We start from the raw sequence: 19977 nt of genomic DNA on the forward strand, positions 1-19977 counted from the left end.
TTCCCTCCCGAAACCACTGGCAATGCCCTGTGTGCGCGCCTTGAAGAGACCCCAGCGTCTCTGCCCCTTTGCCTATGACGATGCAGGGGCAGACATGCTCAGTCGCCTCCTGAGATCTCTCGCATTGCCCGGTGCGCGCACGTCCCTCCCTGCCTCCGCTTCCACGTCTGTGATGCTGGAGCGGGCATGCTCAGTTCCCTCCCGAGATCACTGACAATGCCCTGATTGCCTGGCAGGGGAGGATCCGCGCGTGACGTCACGGGCAGAGCCAGAAAGCCATCTTTGCTGGCTGGGAAAGAGGAGCTCGAGAAGCAACAGTCGCCCCGGAACCCCATCGGATCCCTCCTGACAGCCAAACCATGTGAGTAGCTGGCAAACACTGGTTCTAAAAACACTGCTTTTATGGGGGTCGGGGAATGGACGGCCCCGCGGCTCCTCCCAGGAGTGGCAGCGGCGAAATGGTGTTGGAAAGCTTGGCAGAGCGCTCTCCGCCAAGTGTGGTGCTGAAAGTCTCGGCGCTGCCGGTGGGTAGCCTGCTTGGTGGAGCCCGTCTCCAGTGAGAATCCTGTTTGCTTGCACAATATCTTTCAGTTATGGCGGACGATTTACTTGGTTTATGAGACGGTGTAAACGAGGAGCGAGAAACGATAAAAGTGGAGCGAGAGAATATTAGGCTGTTCTGGTGTTTTCAAAATGTATTATTTTTAAAGTGCTGCGTGTGCGCTCAGCGTCGTGCGTGTGACTTCATCAGTCGCACATCACGACACGTAGATGCACATCCGGTGTATTAACAGATTAATAGTTGGAAGGGGTGTTCTGGTATCACTAGCAGACATGACGTATAGATCTTTGCATTTTTAGGGACCATAGTGAGAGAAAGTGCCAGCTTCATAAAGTTCACATTGCATGAGGGAGCTGGTGGAATAAGGTGCCAGACTTTTAGGGTGAAGAGTAAAGCAGTGGCCTGCCTCTCAGGGTACACAGTAAATCAGTTAGCCTCTCTTTCGGGGTGCACGAGGAACGGGGGAGCCGCATGTCAGGGTGCAAAGTAAATGAGGGTGCCTGCCTTTGATGGTACACAGTAAAATCAGGGTGCATGCAACTCAGGGCGCACAGTGAATGAAAGTGCCTGCCGTTGAGGCGCGTTGTAAATGAGAGTTGCCGGCACGCAGGGTTCAGAGTGCATGGGAGTGACTGCCTTTCAGGGTGCCGAGTTTATCCGTCTTTCAGGGCGCACAGTGAACGCGAACGCTGTATCTTTGTGAATGCATATACATAAGTGCTCCTGACTTTCAGGGAGCATAATGGAGGGAATGAGGGCACACTCGGGCTTCACGGCGCACGTTGAACCGAGGGTCTTTGGCTTTCAGTGAGTAGGTGAGTGAGGGTTTCGGTTTGTCATTGCGCATGGTGAACGGGTGTTTCTGCCTTTCATTGCGCATGGTGAGTGAAGGTTCCAGCCTCTCTGGGAATACAAGGAGGCCATCTCTTGTTTTGTTTAGAGAGTGGGGGTGTTTGTCTTTCAGCTTGCCCAGTGGAAGGAGGGGTTGTACCTTTTGGGTAACGGCCTTTCAGACGAGCCATGAGGGCGAGGGCATTCAAGTTTAGGGTACAGAGCAAGAGGGGACCCCGACTTCAAGTAACCTTTAAAAGTGAGTGAGTGTCCCTGCTTTTCATTGTGCAGAGGGAATGAGAGCCATTGTGCTCATTGTAGGGAGCGGAGCCCGTGCTTTTATCGATAGAGAGTGAATCGGGAGTTCAGTCATTCACTCTACATACACTCAGAGTGTTCATGGCCTTCGTGGCACAGAATGAACGAAAGTGGTTGCTGACATTTTGGGTTACAACGTGAGTGAGAGTTCATGACATTCAAGGCACATAGTGAGTTAGGAGCCTCCCTTTCAGAGCAGTGAGTGCGTGAGGGCGCTACCTTTCAAGTTGTAGTGTCGGAACTTCATAGTTTAAGGGTACCTGGTTATGAGGGGGCAAACCAACTGAAAACTAACTCTTTCAGGACTCAGTCATGGCTGGCTTCCTCGCGTCTCGTGATACAGGGGGAATGAGTTTACCCAGGGCTTTAAGTGGGCCGGGTCTCACCGGGTCTGAGCACCGGCAGTTTTTTTAAGGGGACCTGGAAACGGGTCTCTATCGGGCTCTCTTTTGTGTCCCTTTGAAGCCCTTTGAGTTCAATGGGTGTTGCGCGCCTGGCGTGGTGAGCCTTGTAGAGAAAGGGAAATCCTTTAAAGAGAGTCTTTTTCTCTATGGATTTCCCTTCTGTTTTTGAAACTCAGGAGCAGCAACATTGTCGTGGTGTCACTTTTTCAATATTATATACAAGCTATAGTTGCTGCTTATTTATCTTATGCAACTAACAACCACTGACAAAGCCAATGGTCCTGACACGTAGGTATGATGTGACTTGTATCATATATCTGGACGCAATGACAGAAACAGCAAAATACAAGTCGGGCAGCACACTATGCTAAACACAGATTTTTAGCTTACGTGTTTTTAAGTCACGCCCTTAATTACATTGACCACGCCCCTTTGGGAGACCCCTTAGTTTTTTCCTCCCACTTAAAGCCCTGAGTTTACCCACCTTTCAGCTCACAGTGGGCCTTTCAGCTCACAGTGTGAATGCCCTTCAGAGTCCATACATTGTGAAAAACGACAGCACGGAAGACAACTGGGGGCTCTCGGGCCCATTACAGAAACGTGACTGAGCAGCATCCACGGAGAAGCAGCGGTTTGCGTTGTATACTCCAACTCTCGCTCCAAACGTCACGCTCGCGCATGGCCATGATCTCGTGATGTCAGTGACTCAGCCCTGCTTCCTCACACCTATTTATACACCGACCGACACAAACGTGCTCACCACGCAAACCACAGGCTACTCAAAGGCACACTCACCGTGCCAACATGTAGAAATACACAAACATGCATTTCCGCATGCTGGTTTTGTGGGCGCGCAGACACACTCCTGCACGCCAATACACACCCGAGTTCTGTATTTCTATGTCCGGGCATGTGACTGTAACTGATTTGTTGACGCACCTGATATGCATCTTAATGCATTCACATCATATATGGTTGTTTATGTAGCTGTCATTCAAGCGTTATTTTTTAATTAAATAATTTAACGTATTGTGGTGTTACAGTGAAAGAAAGCACCATATTTGGGTGTAGAAAACAAGAGAGCTAGACCAAGTGCAGAACATCCACTTGGAAGTTATGGTGGCCGGCCTAACACACTTCACCTCGCGTCCCTCATTGGTTAAATCGCCAATATTAGACTAGTATTAATCCCTGGCTTGTGTTGAAGGGAGCATGCCTTAGAAGCCAGGTGCAATGGTGTCATATCAAAGTTTAGATCACCTTCAGACCACCTGACTTGCCTTCAGATGTCGGTGTAGCCATTGCTTACACGTTTCCATCCAAGCTGCCATCTTGTAGAATAACTTTCCTAACCATTTTCGGGCCTGTACTAGTAACATCACTGTTATAATGAAGAAAACTCTTAAGCAGGTAAGTTCAAGCGTCTTTATTCTGTCATCCACTATCCGCAACTGACAGTCTGTCAACATTCCAATGTGGACTCTGGTGGAACGTTCCAAGAGGGAGGTGTGGCAGGGAGAGAGAGAGGAAGCTACCACTGGAGAAGGAGAAGAGAAGAACACCACAGAGTAGAGTACCAGGAGAAGAGGAGAGAGATTACAACAATCACCAACAAACGCAGGCTGAAGGTCCAATTGTCCTGATCTGGTTTAGATCACTCGTGCCTAGCCGTCCAAATACAAATATCCGTAGCCAGTCAGTTAGAAAGTTGTTCCCCCCTGCGCCAAGGAGATGGACTGCCCGCCTTTCACCCGCATCCAGTGTCCTGATCTCTATGAGAAGCTGGAGTTCAGCAGCAGCTCCTGATTGGCTGGAAGGTTGTCTGACTCTACAGTACGGGCAACCAGGGGACATGATGGGATGTCTGCCACTCCTAAGGAAACCAGAGTGAGTGATCGTTTGGTAGCTCCTTCAGGAACGATGCACATTTGAATTAAAACTTTGAATCTGAGTGGCCATTTGGATTGGATCAACTGCCTGTGTTATGAATCGCAGTCAAAATCAAAATCATCTTTATTCGGTCATAGTTTGACCATAAAAGCAGAGAATAAAAATTTACATCTTGAAAAATATAAATAACAGCATAAAAGCATTGTGAAAACAAATTGTCATTAAAGTGCATAGGTTCTTCTCAATTTGATAGGGGCAATGATATAACTAAGAACAGCAGTGCAAACATCAAGTGATTGTAACCTTTGTGTTATGAATCGAAGCTGGTTGTATAGACGAGCTCACATTTCGCTTTGTACTCAAGAAGCTCGGTACACATGTAAAGAGCAAGGTCTTGGCAAAATGGGTTCAGCTAAAAAAAAAAACATCTCAAAAGCCTGTTTAAAAAAAATGCTTGAAATTCTTAATTTCTAAATTCAAACCCCCAACAACGAGAATAGAGCTGCCAGAAACTGATAGAGGAAAGGACTCAAACGGCAGAGCCTTTCTGTTCTCAGAGAGCACCCTTGAACGCTGTTTTCAGGTCTGTTTCCGTCACAACTCAACAAGGCCACATTCTGCAAAAGAATAAATATGTCACTCTCTCATATTCCTCATGGGCTCACCCTCAATCCCTCTACATCTTATCCAAGAACTCTTAAGCCACCCACGTTGCTTGCAGTGCATTAAAATATTAATTAAAATAAAGAGCGTTACTGTAAATACTAAAATCCATATGTTGTTGATGAAGCTTTTGCAATTCTCTTAATAAGAAGTATTCATAATAAATCCTACACCTCTAATCTTCTATGCCACGTGGCAAAAAGCAAGATCACAACCTAGCATCAGCCAAGTGACAGGCCTTGTAGGCACATGGGTGAGACCTCTCCTGTGCACTCAATCCCTGCTAGTTTACGGAGTAAAATACCCTAACACTCCACGAAGAATAGGCCCAACCGTAGCTCACACAAGGAGATGATGGACGGAGCGGTGAAACTTTTCAGACACCCACCACCAGTCACAGATCTGGGTTGAATCCATCATCGTTCTTTAGCTCACTTCGCCACCCCAGTCAGACCCAGTGATATGCAAATCAGTCTTGACCCTGTGCCTCATGGGAACAGTCCAGCCCGCACTGCCAGGCCAGGTCCTCCCTGGACCGGAAACAAGCATCCTGGGATCGGTTTCGGGGTAACACTCCTCATACCTCAACCTGCGCTTTTGAGCTGTTCTGGTGAGTGATTAGATAGGTAAGAGCAGGGGCCAACTGTGAATGTGTCAGTCTTGACTCAGGAAGCCAATGAAGAGCGCAGACAACCTGGTGCACACAATAATCACTCAGGCTTGCTGGACCAATAGATACAGACATGTCGCCCAATATATGTGATGAAAAGGATTTATGTTTAGTGGACATTTGTAGAGTTTTATATAGCGCAAACTAGACCTGAAGATATCTTGGGTATCAGAGCGCTTTACATGAGCACCAGTTTCGTTACACAAGGACACATTCATTGTTAGACACAGGGGGATTAAGTAATTTGCCCAGAATCACAGGATGTTGAGCGTTGTTGCCGAGACTCAAACTCGGTTCCCCAGCTTCGAGGTCCACCACTCTAGCCGTAAGGCTACATCCTCTCCACTCATTGAACCTTACTTGAGGCACAGGCATCAGTAGTTAACCTAGGGCTATGTGCTTGACATTTTACAGAACTACACGAGAATACAAGAAATGTTGTCCATGTGGTTTTTTCAGACACCCCATTATTCACACCTCAAAACTCCTTCACCGCCCCCTAGATAAATTACTGTGAAAAGACTTAAAAGCCTTGTTCTGCCACATGCTTGCCAACACTTGGACCAAAAAGAGGCCGACTTTTTCAGGTTTCAAAACTGAGTAACATATGGATAACACAACCGCACATGATGTCACATGACCTTTGGCCTTATCATGACGTCACAAGAAATCACATCACAGTACGCTGGACCCAGATTAAAGGTAATAACCGGGTGGATTTGTATCCAGACTGCACTGTGCCTTTAGTAGCTGCTGGCTGCTGTGAGGCCTGTATTTCAAGGTCCCCTGTGGCGTTCAGAGAGTTGATAGTGGTTGTCCTCCTACTCAGGGATCTAACTGCCTTTCACCCCTTAATAGGTTCAATCCTCAGCTTTCCCATAAGCAGTGGGATGATTTTAATAACTGCGCATGCCGTAGTTTTCCAAAGATTGGCAAGCAGGACAAGGTATACACAGACTGTCTCTCTTCCTCTGTGGGTTTAGTTTATATCCTGTGAGCCGCCACCAAACCAACAATGGCCACTGTGGCGGCTGTAACCACAGGCCTTGAATCCACCATTCTTGGCACACAATGTCGGGTCTCCAGGTGCAAGAGCAGGTTGGTCAGCAACTCTACTGAAACACATTTCACGTGACAGTGAGGGTGTTGGACCCACTGGGCACTGTTGCTGCTCTATTTATTAATAATGCACCAGTAGACACGCCTGATGCAGGAAGGGCTGGTCAGACACACAGGTGAGACATTCAGAACTGCTCCTGTAGTGTTGTACCACAGTTCACATCTCTGTATCACCAGAAGAGTTAATCATGATCCCTAGTTGTGTTTAGGGCAGATTCCAGAAGTACCCGTCTCTACACATTGTGGCCATGGGCACAGAGATCCAAGTGAGATACCGGTGCTTTCTCACAGATCACGTCAGAAAAAACCCAGCAGGCAAAGCGGCGAGTGTTCAAGAAACCCTACAGGCTCTTACAGGGCAAGTTTAAAGACTAAGGCATTGTTTGTCTTGAGTGGTTTCGTGCTTGGTTACTTCAGTGAATGAGAGTTTTTTCTGTCTTTGAGTTTGCCAATACACAGATTGGGAAATCAGAGTGTGTGTGTGAAGGGGTGCATATCTCAGATGTGTCCCTACAATTTCAGTAGATCTTAATTGGAGTGTGTGTGTGTTCATGGATTCAGTGACCGGAGGGTGCACAGATGAACATCTGATTAGGGAAAGTCCCCAAGAATTCAGCACATGTTCTTGAAGTGTGGTTATACACACTGATTCAGTAAATGACATAAGCATGGAGGTGTGTATGTCTAGGGTGTGTCTGTACGATTTGGGAACATGTTAACTGGAGCGTCTGTGGAGTTGGACATATATTCAGGGGAGGGTGCGTGGGAAGTGTGTCTGCCAAGGGTGTGTCACTAAGAATTCTGTACACGTTAATTGACGTGAGTGTATGTGTGTGTGCACTGATTCAGTAAAGGGAGAGTGTGCGGAGGTGTGTGTACCGAGGGTGTGTCACTAAGAATTATGTACATGTTAACTGACATGAGTGTATGAGTGTGTGCACGGATTCAGTACAGAGAGAGTGTGCGGAGGTGTGTGTACCGAGGGTGTGTCACTAAGAATTATGTACATGTTAACTGACATGAGTGTATGAGTGTGTGCACGGATTCAGTAAAGAGAGAGTGTGCGGAGGTGTGTGTACCGAGGGTGTGTCACTAAGAATTATGTACATGTTAACTGATGTGAGTGTATGAGTGTGTGCACGGATTCAATAAAGGGAGTGTGTGCGGAGGTGTGTGTACCGAGGGTGTGTCACTAAGAATTATGTACATGTTAACTGACGTGAATGTATGAATGTGTGCACGGATTCAGTAAAGGGTGTGTGTGCGGAGGTGTGTGTACCGAGGGTGTGTCACTAAGAATTATGTACATGTTAACTGATGTGAGTGTATGAGTGTGTGCATGGATTCAGTAAAGGGAGTGTGTGCGGAGGTGTGTGTACCGAGGGTGTGTCACTAAGAATTCTGTACACGTTAATTGACGTGAGTGTATGTGTGTGTGCACGGATTCAGTAAAGGGAGAGTGTGCGGAGGTGTGTGTACCGAGGGTGTGTCACTAAGAATTATGTACATGTTAACTGACATGAGTGTATGAGTGTGTGCATGGATTCAGTAAAGGGAGAGTGTGCGGAGGTGTGTGTACCGAGGGTGTGTCACTAAGAATTATGTACATGTTAACTGACGTGAGTGTATGAGTGTGTGCACGGATTCAGTAAAGGGAGAGTGTGCGGAGGTGTGTGTACCGAGGGTGTGTCACTAAGAATTATGTACATGTTAACTGATGTGAGTGTATGAGTGTGTGCACGGATTCAGTACAGGGAGTGTGTGCGGAGGTGTGTGTATCGAGGGTGTGTCACTAAGAATTATGTACATGTTAACTGACGTGAATGTATGAGTATGTGCACAGATTCAGTAAAGGGTGTGTGTGCGGAGGTGTGTGTACCGAGGGTGTGTCACTAAGAATTATGTACATGTTAACTGACGTGAGTGTATGAGTGTGTGCACGGATTCAGTAAAGGGAGTGTGTGCGGAGGTGTGTGTACCGAGGGTGTGTCACTAAGAATTATGTACATGTTAACTGACGTGAGTGTATGAGTGTGTGCATGGATTCAGTAAAGGGAGAGTGTGCAGAGGTGTGTCTCCCAAGGGTGGGTCACTAAGAATTATGCACTTGTTAAATGAAGTGAGTGAATTTGTATGCATGTGTACACAGATACAATAAGGAGAGGGTGTGCACAGATGTGCCTATTTAGGGTGGATCCTTAAGAATTAATTACGTGGTAATTGGAGGGTGTGATTGCCGTATTTAAGAGATATTTGTACGTGGGAGTGGAGCTGTGTGCACTATAGTGAGAAGGGTGTGAACTTTTGTGATTTTGCAGGCGCAGTGTCTGTGCCAAACACCTGTTTGAGTGAGCGAGCTCGATGTAGTTGATAGTATGCATGGGTGTCAGACTGCATTGCATATAGGTTCCTAATTTGTTGAACGTAGTGTTTGTGTGAAGATGGAGTGCGTAAAAATAGATTTTGTGGGTGGAGTGGTTGAGTGGGTGAAATAGGTTCTTGAGTGGAGCTGGAATGAGCATTGGAAGAACAGAATGCTCAGAGCTCAGTTGAAGATGATGGAGGGCTGCAGAGCAAATAATGGTTGGTAAAGATCTTTTGGGGCATATTATCAAGGACTGCGTTAAAATTATCGCCGCTTCAGCGGCGATAATTTTAACGCCGTTTCTTGATAATATGCCCCCAAGTTCCAATTTTTTATTTATATGTCTTTCTGTTTGCCTCTGTTTATTTTATAACTTTTTACACTATGGCCCTAATTACGAGTCTGGCGGCCCGAGGACTGCCAGACTTGCATGGGGCAGCATTGGTGGCCAGTCACCACCGCACTGATGGTCCGGCCGCCCCATTACAAGTTGGGCAGTCGGACCTCCCTGCGACCACTGCTGCCTCTAGGGAACCGCCATTTCCTGGAGGTGGCATGGTGGTCAGATGCCGCAATATGCTTGGCGGGACTGTGGCAGTCCCGCCATGCATATTACAAGTTTACTCTCCGGTGGAAATGACATGGAGGTTTCTACTCCATGTCGACCCTAGTAGAAAGGAGACAGAGGGGGCCCTAGAGAGCCCCCTGTGCCTCCTCTGCTTGTGAATGCACACGGTTAGCATAACATGTGCCCCCTTGTGTGCATGCACAACAGTTCCTGCATGGACTTTCGAATCCATGCCGTTCAGGAATCTTGTGAGGCGTTCCCGCTGCAGTGCCTTTTCTTAAGGCACCGCAGCCTAAAAAAGGCACCTCCCTGGGACCGTCCGCCAGACTACTTCAAGGTCATAATCTGGCAGGCGTGCAGTGGCGAATCTTGGCGGTGCGGCTGTGGCATGCTACCCGCCCCCTTCACCGCCAACACTCATAATCGGGTTCTTAGTGGATGGAATGTTCAAATAGCATTATAGCCCTTATGCTTCAGGCTATGCCCGTTGTTAAAGGCCCTCACCTTCGTTATTGGCCCTCGTTTGTGGCCTGGACCTGTAACTTGAGTTCAGGGTCTTAACAACTTTTTTAGCCTTGCAGTGGGTTATAATATTACATTTAGTGTGCACGCATGAAACGTATACAGTACAGTGGCAGAGTGGATTTTTACATATGTAATACATAATAAAGAAGACGCTTCTTCATTATTTTTGTTTTGTTTTCTTAACTTTATTTGATAACTTGACTACTTTCTGCAGATTTGGAAACTCTAATACCTGTTAATGAGGTTCTGTCTATGAAAATCCCTCTCCGGCAGATAGCTGGCAGTTTATTTAAAAAGTGTTTAATTTATCAACCAGCTGACACATTAATTTTTAGTCTTCTGCATTATGAAGTGAATTAAAATAAACAAAAATGTTTGAGGCCAAGAACCTTAAAATGATTTAACCATTGCAGTCTAGAGAGGTGTTTTGTTTACTGACACTCTACGGGGGACCATTCCAAAGCACTGTCTCTGTGATTGGGCAACCCCAAGACAGTTAGACAGTCTAAGTCTGGTGGACCACAAACCTGGGTGAGATGCATCAAGACAGTCTGACTTCTGGACCGGGCAGATGTTTGGGAAATACCACACATCTGGTCAGGAGGCCCTACACCATATAATGAAGCAAACTCAACATTTCTGCCTTTCCCAGTCCAGCACTCGGCATCTCATTCATTCCTCTAACTCCTGTGTTTCTGTATATCTAATGTTCTCCACCAAATACCACTTAGTTCTTACACTTGATGTCTTTCAATTGTACATTTTGTAAAGCCCCTGATATCCTACATTCTCAAATATTGTTAGGAACACTTATTTTCAATTTCTTGCTACTCTACTTTGTTCTTTTTATTTTTAGAAAACGAGTCTCTCCTTCTTCCCCTCCTGCGTTATCCACGTGTCATCTTCCTCCCCCGCCTTTTTTCTCAGTTCTTCTTTTATTAACAGCCAAGTTCTGCCTCTGGCTCCTGCTCACTGGTATCTTTTGTGCTGTGTAAACAGCTGTGCTGTCCCTCGGGGGCAGGTCCCTGCTATATAAATATGGCAAACAAAATAAAAACGAATTATCAGCAAGCGAAAGTATGTTTTCATCCCAGAAATATGAAACAATCAACTATTTATTTACAGCTTCTTCTGACGGGTAAAGGTTTATGCTGTAGTAAAAGGTATATCCTCAGTTATCTGACTGTGGTAAATCAGATGGTTTGAGGAAAGTCCTCTTAAAATGTCTGCCTTTTTTGTATCTTCAGACCCTACTTGCTAGGAGTAAGGGGTGCTGGAGCTCTGTGTTGCACTGGTGTAACGAAAGTTGAGGGGGCCCCCCTGCAAGGTACATGGAAGGTCCCCGGTTCCGGATTGAATCCGGAGCTCTCAGGTCTGACTACTGTGCTGAGGGGCCCCCTGAAGCTCGGGGCCCCCCGCACCGCAGGGGATGCGGGGCCTGTGTTACGCAGTGTGTTGCTGTCATATATAAGGTGGCCTTTCCTAGTGCAAAGGACTCCTCAGGAGCAGGGCGGGACTGGGAACTTCAGCAGCCCTGGAAACTTTGTCAGACCAGCCCCGGTGGGTACTGGAGGTGTGCAAGTGTGAAGCACTGCTGTTTTTTTTTTTTTTAATGGGGACATATATTGCAGCACTGCTGTAAAATAGCCCCCCCCCCAGTAACAAAACCGGCCCCCACAGTTGCAAAACCGGCTTCCACCTTTCCAGCCTCCCAGGGAAACGACCGATGCCTGCTATGGCCAGTCCAGCCCCTGCTCAGGAGAAGCAGAGCAGATGAAGACAGCAGGGCGTGGAGACCGCAGAGATTTTTCTAGAACGTCAAAGCCGAGCACAGCACACAGGGGTCATTCGTTACCAATGTATGCTGAGGATTATGAAACTCATTTCAACCGTACGCAGCAGTGAAGCAAGAAGTATTTTTAAGCTGCTAATGAAAGGTCATTTCCAGAAGGTCTCTCTTTTGGTGATAACTGCTCATTTGGCTACACAACGATCGCCCCCTGTATAGATTCACAACACATGTGCTAGAGGTTTCATTAGTGAGTCCTTAATTGTCCAGTTCAAGTGCAAACAGTTTCAACACAATCTGCAATAAAGTATTTTTCTCCCACAACTCAGGGTAAGTAGGTACTCCACATACAACGTGTGCTCATCTGAAAATGGGCAGTAGTAACTAACTGAAAAAGTCTTGCCGGCTGGTTGTCTGGATGCTGGAAATGCAGACATACTTTCTGGCCGCCATGTGTAATGTGTCCTGTGGTGGCACCCTACACAGGACTGGAGCAGTTGACCCATATCTGGCTGCTGTTTCCACGGAAGGAAGAGATGATTGATTCCTAGAAGTAGAGAGGTGGTCAGTTCCTTTATTGTCTCTTCCTTCTCTACTGGAGCTAAGAATTATTAGCCACTCTGAACTTAGAAAAGTGGGAAATGTACTGGAGGGGTCTTGCAAGTAATATCAGTTATCCATCTGCTATGTTCACATCGCCCTCCTCCTAAACTGGGCTGGATCGGCCAATATCTGGATATCCTCTGCCTGTCATTCTGTGAGATTATGGCATAGGCCAATGTCCCATCTCTTAATCTGTGGAGCCCCTCAGCCAGAACACTTTTATTTTGTACCCACATTGTTGACCAAGTTGTGTGACTCAACGGTGGGAGTCTGCTTTTTCCCTAAAAATGTTGGAACTTTCTGTCTTTTCGTTTGAGGTAATGGGAGATTAGGAGAGGCTCGCCAATCTTCTCCTCGGCTGAGAGTGTAGAAGCACAGCCATCCCAGCAACCAGAGATTTCTCTCCAACCTTGTGTGTGCATTCGTTAGTCAGAGGCGTAACGCAAAATGATGGGATCCCTGCAGAGTGTGAAGAGGGGCCCCTGAGACTCCCATTTCTCACTGATATTCATTGACCTTGGACTGAATGAGTGACACTTGAAGGGTTGGGGGCCCCTGAAAGGTTTGGCCCCTCCTTGGGCCATAGATGCTGTATAGGCCTGTGTATAGCACCTTTTGTTTGCTGCAAGATGTTTGGCAGGGGATTTTTGAGAGAGTTTGCTGTGTGTTGGTTCCTCGCCGCCACTCGCTTGTTCATTCCACTAAGTTGAGGTGAAGCACATGGCGGTTGAGACAAAGACAGTCTTGGAGACAGGCTGCAGTAAGGCTGAGATGCAATGCCCACGCCTAACACTTTACCTCTGAAGTTGAAGAGAGGATGGAACGAGGACACTGCAGTGGGGCTTGGGTTCCACCTTCATGATGGTTGTCTCCTACCCGTTAAGTAAACTGTTTTACCATTCCGCGTCTTAGTTGGTGAACACCAGGCTAAATGCAGGTTTGTGGCTGCAGTGCACAGGAATGGCATAGCTTGCACTTTCAGAATGAGTAGTAAGCAGACACTCTTGAGTCAAGCAGCTACAGTCTAAAAGTTTTTAAAAAATCCAAAGGTTGGTGTTTTAAGACTAGATGTGCTAACCCTCCTCTGGGGAGGAAGGGAAGGAGGCAAAGCAGTTGGGCTAAAATGGAATATCCTGCTGGAGCAATATAGACCATGGCGAGTAACATTGAAATCTAGTACAATGACCTCAATAAGAAATATCTGGTACTTTCTAATTAGTAATGTCAGAGTACAGAAGTAGAATAGGATGCAAAAGTGATGACTTCTACTGTAGATGGTGTCTGAACCGAAGAAGCGGTGATATGGCATGAGATACAAGAATAAAGACAAAATATCCTCAAGCAGAACTTTCCTTGAGAGTGATCCAGCCAGGAACAGCACTAACAAGGCAGTGGAAATTTTGCTTATGCTGAATAGGGGTGGGGCTGACAGCATCGTGGTATCTACTAAGTTGATCTCCTACAAAAAAGTGATGGATGGAATGCTTGAATTAATCTCAGCCACAGGTAATTACTCGGGCCACATTGTTATTTAGCACACCATGCCACCTCAGTTTGGATCCAACTATATGAAAACCAGTCTTGATTCTGCTCCAATAGTAACAGTTCAGCGTAACAGCCAAGCCAGGTCCTCCCTGATCCGGAACAGAAGCAAACCAGGACCGGTTTCACCCTTGGGAGTTCAGGCTGGACTTTTCCGATTGGAGCAGGGTCAAGACTGATTTGCATATAGCTGGGTCCAAACTGAGGTGGCATGGTGTGCTAAATAACAATGGATTGGGATGCAGCACGAGTAATTACCAGTGGCTGAGAATAATTCAAGCATTCCATCCATCATTTTGTTGTGCACTTTATGTGTTGCCCTAAGTGGGGCGCGTATGCCCAGACGTAGGTCCTGTGCACAATGTGTCACTGGAACCAAGCTGTACCCGGCTGATGAGCCAATAACTAGGGCAAAACTGGTCTTGGGTTGTTTGTGTTCTGGTTCAGGAAGGATCAGAATTTTTTGTGTGCTTTAAGTGAACCTCTTACCCCAGCATCAGTAGGACAGAGATATGGGCTGAAGAAGACATTTCCCACTTCCTCTCTCACCAGACACACACAGATAAAGGCTGAATGCCAAATGCCCTGTTGCTCACAATGTCACTCATTAATGCTCTGACCATCTGACAAACACAGCTGCATGCTTCTGACATATGCAGTTCATTGCACATAAACACGCAGACAAGATGGGGATGGCAAGTCCACTGCAAGGGGTTATTGGGAGTGCACACATTGGAGACCTGATTGTATCCATGTTTGTGTTTTGGCACGTGCTGTATGGTAACTAAACTCAGTCACTGCTTGGGGACCTTGTACCATATTGCCCATGCCAAGTCCAGCCTGCTTCAGCAAATATGGGTGAGTTCAGCAGGAGCCCTAGGCGGGAGTAGGTAGCAAGAGTAACAGACTTAAGTATGGTACTAGGATCTTTGCATCGCCGAGGCAGCCACTCACTCTATCTAGTGAGGCTTGATCCACCTTGGGTGGCGTTGAAGCTTGTGATGGCCAACCACAGCAATCATCGGGCGGCGGGTACTGGATGCATGCAGTGAGAATGATATGAAATGTTTGGTCACTGGATTCCCCTAGGGCTCTTTTGAGTGGAGACCTGAGTAGAAGCAGAGTTTACCCTGGAATCTGCATTATGAACTTAGTTGCATCAAAAATATGCAATCCATGACTGTAAGCTTACCTAGGTGTCCTGCCATGATTAGGCACAAGAGTTGACTCTGGTGCAGGGGATCTGCTGATACCACTACCCAGAATGTTTCACACTAGTTCTATGACACCCTATGGTATGCTATTTTCTATGTGCTCCTACACACCAGCTTTATGGTGCTATCTAAAAACACAACGTCATAGTAAAATAAAGATTAGAGAAAAATCATCCTGTTTTAAGATATTTTATAAAAGTACAGAGAATCGATTCGACGAAACACCCATTCTCTTCCTTTAACCCCTTCCCCGCTCATGACGGAACCGTTCCGTCATGAGCCACGGTTGCCGTGTGCTCATGACGGAACGGTTCCGTCATGACACGCCCGTTGGCGGCCGCTCCGCCTACGCGGCGCTGTTTCCCCGCCTGTGCGGGGGGACAACGCAAATGGGCGGAGTCATGACGGAACCGTTCCGTCATGAGCACAGCTCAACTGTGGCTCATGACGGAGCGGCTCCGTCATGAGCACAGGCCCACCGCGCTGCCCCCCTGCCCCCCCAGCGCTGCAGCGGAATGTCCGCAGCAGCGAAGGGGTTAAAGCTGCTTGAGTGGTCCCACTCAGAGACCTTTTGATGGAAGGGAGCAAGTTATACCTCTGAACCGCCAATACTAGCCAAGAAATAGAGGGACGCAATTATGATGCTAACAAAAGTAATGTATGTTATGCAACATGCAATATATGTCTTTTTTTTCTTTTTTTTTCACAATCAGCAACTATTGTTAGAAAAGTAGAATAACACGATCTACAGATGTAATGGGGTATTATTCCACTACTTATGTATTTATGCCATTCGCCACCAATCCGCAGTTGACTGGTTCAGATTGTTTTGTAAAGAAAATAGGTCTATTAATGCCACCACAGATATTTCTGCTTGATCATTGTCAGATTTAGGGTGCTATAACTGGGTTCCAAGTGTCAGCATGTAGATGTGCTGCTTTGCTCTTTTGTTATTTGTTATACGCTTTGCTGTACTTTGTTGTGTCTGTTCTGCATCGTATGTTGTGATGCATTTGTGAGTTAATTTTCATCATTAAATATATGACTGTTTCAGTGTCACATTCAAGTATGCCACATTGCAAAGATACATTAGTTCAAATATAAGCTTCCTAAAATGGCTGCGTTAACCCACTTCAAAAATTGTACATATCACAATCCTGAGGTTTTGAGGTTCCTATATGAGTTTGCTTTTGTCAGTCAGTGAAGTTTGTTCAATAGGAATAAATTGCTGGTTGGCCATTCCTCATTTTAGTGACAAATTCCAGTTCAATGCTGTGCCTGGTCTCCAAAGCTGTGGGTTTATAGAAGGACACATCCTCGATCAGGGCTGAACCATTGCCTCAGGATTTCTGCATGCCGAAAAATATTTTATATAGCGCTTCGCACAGCGCTTCTGCCAATTCTAAGCAATGTAAATATCATGTGTCACAATATAATGCTATAAGCAGAATCAGTGGTTCCTGTGGACAAATGTAAACAATAAGCAACATTGATACACAATATTGCCATTGTGCGTATCAATATTGCTTATTGTTTACATTTGTCCACAGGAACCACTATTTCTGCTTATAGATTATGTGCCCTGGTTCCATGTGAGTAGGGTGTCCCTTGTTTCCTTGAAACGACAATATAATACTACTCCTTTTGTCAATTTCAGACGGATGGGAGGCTCAGCTGGCCTTGCGTGGATTCAAGACCATGACGTACAGATCACAGCCAATGTCAGAAGCGAGCGTTTAAATTATGCAGCCATCTTGACGACTAGTGAAGGGGTGAACCATTTTGAATGATGTTGCTCATGGGCCAAGTTGCAGGTGTTCCTGCATTTGAAGCTACTGAGTGCGGGAACGGCAGGCATTTTTAGCCCCAGGTAAAAGCTCCACAGATTCAGGGGTTGGATTGTGTTGTGTCCTGCGAGACACGTTCTAGTGTCTCGACAGGCACTATTTTAGTAGCCACTCCCCTATGGGAGTGGACACACACACACCCCACACCCATCCATCACCGGCGTCACGAGTGACGTGACCCGGCTAATAAAGGGGCCCGAGTGCACGTGCTTGTGGCCTGTTGAACAATGGTAGCCACGGTGTCTGTGTCACTTATTCCTTAGCATGTGGGCCCAGGGCCCACGACATCACAGATTGCAGACACAGGTGCCGCTCGGCCACCACCTCACCCCTTCCGTCTCCACAGGAGAGCACGGAACCATCCTGCAGCAGCCCCGGAGCTGGTACAGGTCCCAACCGCCCACCCTGTATTCACATGTCCCATTTACCACTTGCTTCAAACAGGTAGTAAAAGTGTCTGAAACCAGGTATAACCATGCAGAAAAGGACAAGTCTTCCCGGGTTTGTGTGGTTATGCTTAATTCGGTACCAAAATTCATGATTGCACAGTGCAAGTCAGAATCGATAATCTTGCTGTGCTGCCTTGTGTCAAAAGAAAAGGAAGAAATGCGTGTATCTATGAGATCTGGTGCAGTCCTGTCCTTTTCCCCTGCGCTGGTGCACAAGGGGCTGCCATGCCCCACGCAGGCACCCTTGTGCCATGGTGCAAGGGTTTTGCGTTGTAGGGGTGACGGGTTTCGTTAGGGGTGAGCGGAAATTGCGAAAATCACTTTCGCAAACTATTGCGAAAATTTTAAAAATCTCCGTAAACACGCGGAAATATCGCGAAGACGCAGAAGTTTTTTTCCCGCCCGTTCGCGGTATTTTCTGCGTGATCGCGGCTCGCCAACTTACCCAGGCGGTTGCTCACGGGCGCGAGATCTCAATCATCTCATACTCTCGCGGTGCATGATCGCGCGATGAAAGACGTGATCGCGCGACGAATGACGTGATCGCGTGACAAATGACGTTAATGCGGGCGCGAACTGTCGCGAGACAGCGCAAATGGCTACCAACAATCCAACATCTCGTGGAGAACGCGACCGGATCGGGAAAACTTGTCGGCGAACGCGGGGATTCAGGTAAGGCGATCGCGCGCACGCGAGAATGTATTTTTTTACAGCACGAGCAAGAAAAAAAATTCCGGTAATATGCGGATTGCGGAAATTTTGACATTTTCGCGCTCTCCGCGGAACGCGAAAATGTCAAATTCCGCAAGCAGAACGGAATTTTAGCCCAGGCCTAGTTTTCGTGCAGGAAGAGACACCTTCATAACCTTTACCTTCGTAAATGAGGCCGTAGGTCTTCATTACATGTAGGGAGGGTTGCTATTATGGCCTGTCTTTCAGTGGTAATACCGCTCTAAGTTAATAAAAGTCGGCTGACTCCGATATTACCAGGCAGTATTACCATGTAAAGTAATGCCAAATCCAGTACTTCCACTTGTTTTTCTGGTTACAAGGGACACCTGCTCAGAGCATGTGAAATTTGTGAATGACGAAGGGAAACCATGCAATAAACGCCCTGTTAATTCCAGGTCCCAAATGATATCGCTCAACCCTGGACTCATACATGTAATGATGGGTGAATGGGGCATTAACACCCCATTTTACCAGCCATCTCGTAATAAGGCCTTAGTAGTGATTCAGCAAGGGCAAAATGTTTATGTTACGCAAAATAAATGTCAACTGTAACTGAAGAGATACTGCAAAGTGTGTAAAACTTCCACATTCAATACAGCAAATTGATGTACAAAAGAGTGCGTTATATAGGGTATGACAAATTTCAGAGTGTTTAGAAAAATGCAAGGCAGATAAGATGATCACGCAGTCATAAATTTGTGAGGATTCGGAAACATTTACAATGCATTTGTCACATTATTTACTAACCTGCGGTGGATAGTTTCTCAAAGTAATGCAAAGTTGTGCAATGCGATGCTTTGGGTTATGCTGCATCAAGGGGGTATTCCATGGGTTGCTGCATAGGTGCTTCCATACAACCACCCATGGGTTTTTATGCAAACATCTATCTACAAACTATCAAAGACAGGGATATGCAACATAATCTTTACTCCTCCTTGAGACAGGTGCAAAAAGGAGAAATATTTAAATTTCTCCTCATTTTTTTCCTACATTTAATTCTTGTTGTGCAAGTGCTACCATAAAAGTCACATAAATACAATTCACATAAAACAATAAAGCCAATAAAACCCTTGAAAACCATCATAAAACCCATTAATAAACTGTGCTTAGTTAGCAGCATAATCTGTCAACATTGCTAGTCCTGAAATTACACTGAACAGGCTACAGCCAAATACCTTGTACTTCTGGATTCCAATAGAGAATTAGCACCTCATTAGATCAGGCCATTAAATTAGAAGATGCAGCTAAAATATTTCCAGTGGGTCACATTACCAACAACAAGGGTCAATGCAATACAGTATTAAGGGCCCTACACTGCTCTGGCTGGTTCTCCACACTCCCAGTAAGAAACTAAACTCAGCGAATATGATCAAGCGTGCTGTATTGAATCTGAGCATTCTAGAAACAATCCTAAATCCCTAATCCCCTTAATCTGACAGAGTGGAAGTATCTACTTCTTCCTGTAAATATAATAACGCTGGCAGAAAAATAAAATATGATCAATACATTCCTTTATCTGGGGACTGAAAGAGCAGGTCATGTTTGGGTTAGTATCATGTTGCCCCAATTTAGCAGTAAATGTACGCAGTGGTAAGGTCCTGAACCAAAATTTGACGTACAGGGTTTTTGCCAATGGGGGTTCAATAGAATCTATGTATTCTTCCATATGGAAGGTATCTTTAAATTCCAGGAAAGCTAGAGTCAGAGCGCCCATCTTCCTGCTCAATTTTCCATCTATACACCTCCAGTAAATCCCCTTAAGTACAGCCTTTGACGCATCGGCCATAGCTTCCGGATTGGTGTTCACATCCCAGCCTGATCAGATAGGTCTTGATGTTCCCAAACCAGGGGATTATGGCAACTCCAGGCTCCCAAAGTAGCTCCTC

General features: G+C 46.2%; 1 protein-coding gene across 1 annotated transcript in view; it reads left to right on the forward strand.

Annotated features, from left to right (window-relative positions):
* The first annotated feature begins 244 nt into the window (after positions 1–244).
* Positions 245–19977, forward strand: part of LOC146785465 (vesicle-associated membrane protein 2-like) — a 324297-nt gene continuing 304564 nt past the window's right edge. The window contains exon 1 of the mRNA XM_085634527.1: positions 245–361. Within this exon, the coding sequence (XP_085490653.1) occupies positions 360–361 (2 nt within the window). The 5' untranslated portion in view covers positions 245–359. The remainder of the gene's footprint in view (positions 362–19977) is intronic.

This window comes from Triturus cristatus, chromosome 11 (genome assembly GCF_964204655.1).
Source record: "Triturus cristatus chromosome 11, aTriCri1.1, whole genome shotgun sequence".
Taxonomy (NCBI): Eukaryota; Metazoa; Chordata; class Amphibia; order Caudata; family Salamandridae; genus Triturus; species Triturus cristatus.